The sequence below is a fragment of the Chenopodium quinoa genome, unplaced genomic scaffold (genome assembly GCF_001683475.1).
Source record: "Chenopodium quinoa cultivar QQ74 unplaced genomic scaffold, ASM168347v1, whole genome shotgun sequence".
Lineage (NCBI taxonomy): Eukaryota > Viridiplantae > Streptophyta > Magnoliopsida > Caryophyllales > Amaranthaceae > Chenopodium > Chenopodium quinoa.
This window is the reverse complement of record NW_018743292.1, coordinates 3186013-3195092: the sequence shown is the minus strand read 5'-3', so window position 1 is coordinate 3195092 and position 9080 is coordinate 3186013. Positions and strand designations below refer to the sequence as shown.

Sequence of the window (9080 nt, the reverse complement as noted above, 5' to 3'; positions counted from 1 at the left end):
CTATTCTTCGGGTTTCCGACGACGGTGGGATTGTTAATGAGGGTGGGTGGGGGACGCAGTGACGGTGGTAGTTGTTGAGGGGGTGGCTGAGTTTTTGACAGGCTAGGAGGCTGTTGTGATATTTTGGTTTTTTTTTTTCTTTTAAAATAAATTAAAGAAAATTATAAAAAAAAAAAAAAAAAAACATTAACCAATTACAATACGGCACATATCACCGGTTATGACCCGGCCACATTCTTTCTTTGTATGTTAGTCCAAGACTTATTAGTTGTCATTCTTTATTTTTATGTCTGTCCAAGCTTATTAGAAGTAATAAAAAGAGAAAATCTAGATGGGTTTGAAGCACATAGTATAAGCTTATAAAGTTGATACATTTGACCCGATAGTCTCGTGGTAGACTAACGAAAACATAAATTTATAAATTAAAGATGTACTGTACATCAAGAAGCATGCTTTGTATTGTTCGATGTCCTGCAAACTGAAGGCTCTGATCGAACTCGGTGGACTCGAGGGAAATCGTGGACCTGCTGCAGAAGTTGATACAAGCACATACGCAGTTGCTCCTTTACTATATACTTTGTTAATAATTGCAACATTTTTATTTGTATACATGTTAATGCACAATTTTAACTATTAATATTGGTAGTCTTTATATATTATTAAGAAATATAAAACGTTAATTTAATGAAAGTATACCTAAATACTAATTCAAAATTAAAATATTTTACATGACATCCTATGCTTTTTATTTATATATATAAAAACATGTTAGGGTTGGTGAGTGCGTGGCGGAAATAAATTAAAGAGGTAGAGATTGAAAAATAAAGTAATAACGTAAAAAAAAATAGTAAAAGGAATACAATATTTAACTTGAGAATCACGACGACGAGCACCTGAAAAATAATCCATTTTATGAAAATAGGTGAATACAATAACCTTTAAAAGATTGATAATTGGAGGATGATGTAGGTGGATACATGCTTTAAATTTATGCCGAACATTATTTATAGATGAGATATGGAGATGAAAGAAGTGTGTGAAAACTTCTACACACAAGCTCTTTAACACATAAATTTTAAAACCTTCATGACCATTCACTAAATCTTTTTTTTTTCTTCACAATTCTCTATCAATTTCTCAAAGTCATAGATTTTTCTATAAATCTTGAGAAAATAATAAGCTGAGCTTATAAAATTTGGGTCACACTAAAAACAAATCATAATCAAAGTAAGCTAAAGAATAATCAAAGTGTTGCGATTACTATGAAACGAAGGGAGTAAATTCTCTAGCAAATCCTATCAAAATACACCAACACCAATTACACCATGATAGAAAAAGCCTAGCCGAAGAAGCACACCATTAAAGAAATCGAAGCCACAACTATCAATGGAGGTGAAGGGAAAAAACCGGTGTCACGGATCGTACTGGTGTCGAAAAAGGCGCTCATGCAAAGAAGGAATGCCCTCTATGTAAAATCAAAGCCCCGGATATGAAATCGTTGCGAATTCATCAAGATGATAAACACCCAAAAATCCCTTTTGATGAAACTAAGATCAAGAATCTTCATGTTTCAACTTCACCATCTTTAGCTGCTTGCAACTGTTTGCTTTCGTTTGCAACATGTATTTGTGAGCTATTTGGGTTATGTTGCAATGTTGATGTCAAGCATTTGTTCAAATTAAACTGTTTTGCTCATTGTTTAAAATCACACTTCGACATTATTTTTGGGTCGAGTCGGTTTTGTCGGGTCTACAAAAGGTATGTCGAGAATTATGTGATATTGCTCATGTTGAGAAAAAGATGGCAAGAGGAAGAAGCGTAAAAAAAAAAACATATTGTTTGATCTTTCACATAGCTTCACCACTACCTTTACCTGTTAATTCCCAACCGTATAAAAGACTTATTTACAAGACTATAACTGGAGAAGAAGCAATACTCAATCCCAATTCAGAGTTCTTACATAACAAGGATTTGCAATATCGATGTAGTATCTAACAATATAGTAGATACTACTCCATAGATCACATTTTATAGCTTCCAAATGATAGGGATCGAGCCATCGAGCCATAACTAAGCTTCGACTAACACCTAAATAGAAGCCCCACGTGTATGGCTTGACTGATGCACCCATTTCAAGGCTCTGGTAATATCTCTGAAGAGTGTTCTGTTGCTTGGTAGCTATAGATGGAAAGGAAACATAGAAGGCAACGAGAAGGTGAGAACAGAATAAAAAAAATTTAGAAAAAAAGCTTCAAATGCAGAGGGAGATAGGATGTAGGAATCACATTTATATGTCTCAATCAAAATTGAACGTGAAGATTGTTGCTTTATCAGCTCCTTCATTCCAAAATCCGTCTTCCCATCAAGATGGCAGCTCCGAAATTTTCCAGTTGAGCATCTAAAACTGAAGGCGGGAAGTAGGAATATTCAGCTCCAAAATCCGTCTTCCCATCAAGAAGGCAGCTCCGACATTTTCCAGTTGAGTATCTAAAACTGACGGCGGGAAGTAGGAATGTTCAGCTCCAAAATCCGTCTTCCCATCAAGATGGCAGCTGCAAAAATTTTCAGGTGAGTATCTAAGACTGAAGGCGGGAAATAGGAATGTTCAGCTCCAAAATCCGTCTTCCCATCAAGATGGCAGCTCTGAAAATTTTTCAATTGAGTATCTAAAACTGAAGGCGGAAATAGGAATGTTCAGCCACCAGACAGATAGAAGAAAATGATCAATCCAGCATCTTTACTCCTGTGAATAAAAGTGAAAATGGGTGAGACAAGAACTTAGAGCACATCAGGCAACAAAAAAAGGAATACTTAAAGCCATGAAAAAAACTAACAGACCTTATTTGCTGACCAAGTTGCAGAAGCCTAGAAAAATAGTTAAGACCCGAAATTTCCCAAGACATGGTTGTATGTCGAAGATGAAACATTTGTATGGTCAAAGCTATTCATGTCTGTTTCGAATGAGTCATCCTTCTGCTCCTGCTTAGGCCTTAAGAATTTGACATCACTCTCATCAAGTTGCTGTCCTGCATATAAGGATGGAACTGTAGAATGGGATCTATCAGGATTGCAACAACTGGCAATCGAGCAGGGAAACGCTAATGGAGGTGGGAAGGAAAGTTCAGGGATGGCAGGTACCATATTATTGGCATAAGCTGGATGGTTTGTACTCAAACCAAAAGGACCATATGGAGTGGTGTTTGGCAAGGCAGGGAGTTTGATTGGGTAATACGGAGGGGTTCCGGCACCTAGATTGCAAATATATTTTGATCTGAAGATGTCATTACTGCAACCAATATTTGTATTAAAATGAAGGGGAAGATCTTGAGCATGAGGTTCAGGCTTAGGGAGATGAGAATTTCTTGGTAATGCTAGGGATGGCTGGGTACTAGTTGCAGCTGCAGTCAAACTTCCACTGCCTGAATTTGCATGAGCACTGTTTCTAGCAGCTGGCACCTCATGGTTGTGCTTCCCTTCGTACGTCACTAGGATAAACCTCAGACTCCGAGAGGACCTCTCCACATGTTTCCTGACAGTGCATCCAGGAGTTGTACATTTGTAGTAGCTCCTACTCACCAACACAATATTTTCAGTGCATGAAATATTCAGTTCTAGGTATATTGCATCTATTTGCCTCAACAAACTCCATAGAAAATAAATCAGTGGCATAAATCAGTGGCAGAAAGAGATGAGAGTAGAGAGAGGGAGGAAAAAAGGGTCTAGAGGTACCTTGGATTTGGATTTCCCTTGACAACCTTTTGTCCATACTTGCGCCAGCGATACCCATCTTCAAGTATATCTGCGTCGGTCTCTGTCTCGAAAACAACTTTTGGTTCACGGACAGCCCTAGAACCTAAAGTTGTCTCGGCAAAATAGCCATCTTTCTTCCTGACAAGATGCAAAAAAATTTACTATTGTGATATTATATGGAGTTAAAGAGCAAAGCCAAAACAACCAATATTGTACCTTCTTTTCAAGTCGGATCCATTTTCACCTTCGTGCTCAATCAAAAAGCGTCCTTGAGCAGTAGCATCTTCTTCATCATCCTCATGACTAACCATCGCTGATGAAAATTCTGGTGTTCCTGCTGATCCCAGCACACCCATTGGTTTCCCTTGAGTGGTTGAAAGTGGATCAGAAACTTCAGTCAAAGCAGATGTTGGTGATGTCTCCAAGCCATCAATCCTCCAGTCTGACCCGGTAACATCTTTATATCCAGATTGTATACTTCTCCAGACTGGGCCATTGTTAACTTTCATACACAAACCACTGCCATCACCTAGATCTGCTGTCTCATTGAATGGTAATGAGCCCAATGTTGACTTCCGAGAAGGTTGAGGCTTTGGATGATTATGTGCATTCTTATAGATGATCTCTGTAATCTGGCCATCATGAGAGCGTTCAACCTTCTTTTTCACTGGACAGTTTGGATAGGTACACTTATAGTAGCTCCGAGGATATTCACTACCCTTGACCTGTTTCTGTCCATATTTTCTCCAATTGTAACCATCTTCTGCTGTTCTTGAAGTTCCAGGGTGAGAATATATTCCATTCTGGTTTCCATCCAAAGAATCATGGATTCTAGAATCATCTCCCATGGAAGACCCATTTTTATGCAGCATCTGGAAACAGGATACAATGTTTGAGTCACATGACTGAAAATAGACAAGACAAGATTTGAGGTCATTCAAAAAAAAAAAAAAAAAAAAAAAAAAATCAGGGGGTGAGCCAGCAGGCCCAGCATCATGAATACATGATTGATTGTTCCAACTTCTTTACACAACCGCTCAGAAAATGGAGAGTCCAGTGAGGATTGTTTAGAGTTTAGAGATTGGCAGTATTATTAGCTACCAAACCCTGAGTCAAGCAGGTGAAACAAGTGTAGCATTAAGGAACAAATCAGTCAAGCTCATAACTCTCAATACACATTTAGTTACCAAATTATCACTAGTACCAAAAGATCAAAACCACAGATAAAGAAGCTCCTCCCTGTGGTAGGGCAATGGGAGTGGATCCAAGCAGATTTACCTCTGATAAAAGAGAAGATACATCCAATTTGACCCTTACTAAGGTACGCAAGCTAAGGCACTATTATGAATCAATTAACCTACCCCAGTATAATTACATTAATAAATAAAAGAACAATGAATTATTTACCCCATAAGAAAGTAAAATCTCATTACAAAAAGTTAACTAGTAGCACATCAAGTATAATTCTGTCAGGTTTCTATAAAACCCTTCAAAAAAGCATTTTGGTGAATATATACTAAGAAGTTATGATACTTCCCACTTCCGGTCAAACTATAATGAATCACATGATTATACAAAATGCGATGGTTCATAGAATATATGCATATGAAATCATGTTTTGCTGGCAGCAAGCACTCTATTTCCGTACTTTTGCTACAGCGTAGTGATGACTGATGAGTGAATTAACAATTCAGATGCTTTCTACTATGCTACCCTATGCCCCTCGGCTCCTCTCTATCCTCTCTCGAGAAAAAAACAAAGAAGATCAAGACAAATGTATAGCTGATAAGGGAACTCATACAGCAGAGTAACATTAAGAAATCCACTAGTTAGATATGGCATAAGACAGACTAGAAACCATGGTGCTAATTGAGCCACAATAAACATTGCAAGAATACCTGATTATTAACATCATGAAAATCGGACAAAGAAGTAGTTTCAGTATGAGGCTTAAACAAGGCAGAAGAGCTACCATCACTACCCTTGTCTGCATCCACAGATGATGCTGAAATCAACATTTGACCGTCTCCATCAAGAGGGCGTGAAGCAAAACTTCCTGTTGTTGGTGATAACTACAGGATCAAAGAGAAAGGAACTGGCATCATTGCTTGAGCATATTAATATTGTTGATTATATGTAACACAAAAGAAGCGTAAAGTCATATGTAGCTCAATAATTAGAATAATAAATCTCACTCTTTTCTTTTCTTTTTTCACATTAAGAATTGCTTTTAACAGGTGTTACTTCTGTGCATATCAAGTTCTAATATGGTACACCCTTTGCAATTCTAACTCAAACAAATAATTTGCTATCTAAAATTATACCTCTTACATTTTCATCACTTGGTTCTTTTAAGCCACCTCAAAGTACTTAATCAGCATCACATCGAACGATATGGTCAAAACTTATAAGTAACACTTCCCCTATATCTTTCCCTGGCATCAGACAATGTAGTTCTGTCGCATCAATATGCAAGAATATTAAAACTATATGCCGGTAGTATATATCAGACAATGTAGTTCTGTCGCACCGGTATATCTCAGCACTTCCATATATGCAAGTACATAATCATTCTGAATAAAAGTCTTCCTCACACTACAAACCAAATCTTAACAAACATCACATTTAACATGCAGTTCTGTCGCGCCATTATATCAAAGCACTTCCATATATGCAAAGTACATGAATCTTTCTGAATTAAAGTCTTCCTCACACTACAAACCAAATCTTAACAATCATCACATTCAACATGCAGTTCTGTCGCGCCATTATATCTAAGCACTTCCATATATGCAAGTACATGAATCATTCTGAATAAAAGTCTTCCTCACACTAAAAACCAAATCTTAACAAACATCACATTCAATCAATCAATCAACCAACAATTCAGCAATGACAACATCATCCATATACTTGAAGGTAAATAGCCAAGAGAAAACACCTGTGAATTTGGCAGCAACATCGGAGACTCAAGCAATGTCCTCGGACTAATATTGGTTGACACTGTAACATAAGGCGAGCAAGATTCACTCGAATAAGGCCACAAGCTATTAGTCCTAACCCGAGGGGAACAAAGCTTGGAAGCATTTAAACCACGCTTATTCGCCCTCCTCTGAGCTATGCTCACACCAGTCTTAATCACACTAGAATTATCATCAACCCCCATCAAGGAATTCGATCCATTGTCGAATTTCAACGATTTTTCGACTGATGTCTCAAGACCATCATCACACCCAAAACTACCCTCCCCACCATTTAAAAACTCATCAATTGATTTGCATCCACATTTCTCAGGTCCAAAACCTGAGAATATACCCTTAGAACTCATCATTATATCCCTCCATTCCTCTAATTCTTCTTCACTATTTTCCATTAATAACATATTACGTTTCCAGTATCAATAAGTTCAAATTTCCTGCTCCTAAACCAATTCATTTCAATTCCCTTGCTCAAAGATTATCATTTCCTGTTCCCAGATTACCAACAAAATTTAAAAATAAAAAATTAATAAATTAATTATGCTTATTATAGATTTACAGTCAATTAATTACTTTTTGGAGATGAATATTCAGAAAATTACAGCCATTTTCCATCAATATTATTCTCCAGAACCCTGAATTTCATTCATACTTTGAATTACAAAATATAAACTGAAATCATTCGAAAAACCCTATAAATCTTACTGAATTATACCTCACTGAAGCTCCAATTTTCCTCCAAAATTCTTCCTCGAATTTCGTGAAAGATCGGAGATTTGAGTTCATCAATTGTGATTTTCAGAAATTTAAACTTTCATCCAACAATTACAGAAAATATATCACTAGTAATTTATTTTTTTAGAAATCTAATTTTTGAAAATGAAGAAAATTAAACGAAGTAATTGACCACTTATATTAAGTTTTTCGAGCATCGAAATTGATTTTCCGAGTTCCATAGGCCATATAAATAAGGAAATTTTAAAGGGTTTTAGTGTTTTTTTTTTTGTTTTTTTTTTTTTTTTTCTTTCAGTTTTAAGCTAATCGAAAATTAAGCTAAAATGCTTTTTTATTTTTATTTTTCAAAATTTGATGGCGGATTTTTATCGGAAATTTGTCACGCCTTATCATTTGTGTGAAGCTACGCTAATCACACGTGCAATATCATACCTTTTCTCTTTTTTCTTTTTTTTTTTTGAGTAAAACGTGCAATATTCTACTGATATGTTGTAATTTTATTTTCATATATTAATAACGTTTGTTAAAATATTAGTTTGTTAAATTAAAATATTATTTGCACCAAAAAAATAGTTGTATTTAAATCTAAGATAAAAAGATTACCTTACATTGGAGATATTAGTTTCTAAATTTAGCTTAAATAATGATATGAGTTGTTACTAATGTTTATCACAAGCTCTAATTTTTAGCGAATAAGATAACGGCTTCGATTATTATAAATGATTAATTAATTATATATCATGCTATACTGGATATTATTATCACTTTTATTTTAATTGATTATGAAGTACAAGAACATAATAATCATAACAAAATTTGAGTGCTAGGTGGTGATTTAACATATACGGTTTACTATGATTAAGACAAATTTTTATATGAATTATGATGTATGTTTGAGTTACCAAAAGATATACTCCGTAGTTTCAAAACATTTTAGTTATGCTTGTAGAGTCATTAATTACTATGATCAAGGTAAATTTTCATATGAATTATGATGTATGTCCAACTTACCAAAAGATACTTTCAAAACATTTTAGCTATACAAATAGAGTCGTTAATTACTATAAATAAAATAATCAAGGTAAAATTTTATATGAATTATAATTTTTGTAAAAGATACTTCCATAACATTTGGCAATTGCATTTAAAGGACAAAAATTTTTTTTGACAAGATTGAATTACAAAAAAAGGTGTAGATTCCCTTTAGCATCGGATAAGCAAATTTGTTACCTGTGGTCCGTGGATTACTAACTCTGTACTCTTGTTGTACGCCTTGTACCAGTTGTACCCTCCTTTTTATTAGATTGCTTAATGTAATTTACTTGTGTCCTAGTGTTCTAGGTACCAACTAATCATAACTACATTTTTGACGAATATAATCATTGATAGTCTTGACCCGACCCGCTTGATAGTCTTGACCCGACCCGACTAAAAGGGTCGAGTTTGTAAATAAACATGTTTGGGTAGCTCAATAAACACGTTTTTGACCCCAAAGCAACATTTTTGTTCAAAAAAGCCCGTTTTAATTGGAAAAGTTCGACCCAAGTTAATGAGTTTTTGACATGACTTTTTGTACTAAAACCTAACTCAGCCCAACCCACTATTTCATTAATTCTA

The 9080-nt window shown here is 35.4% G+C and overlaps 1 protein-coding gene across 1 annotated transcript; it reads right to left on the bottom strand.

Annotated features, from left to right (window-relative positions):
• Positions 1-1769: 1769 nt before the first annotated feature.
• LOC110737209 (probable WRKY transcription factor 2) lies at positions 1770-7236 on the bottom strand. Its single transcript, XM_021917579.1, has 7 exons — positions 6630-7236; positions 6315-6345; positions 5649-5822; positions 4955-5088; positions 3967-4770; positions 3730-3888; positions 1770-3568 (listed from the first exon to the last, which is right to left on the bottom strand). Exons 1-7 carry the CDS (start codon positions 7130-7132, stop codon positions 2878-2880), a joined length of 2496 nt encoding a protein of 831 aa, XP_021773271.1. The 5' UTR covers positions 7133-7236; the 3' UTR covers positions 1770-2877.
• Between the last annotated feature and the right edge of the window lie 1844 nt (positions 7237-9080).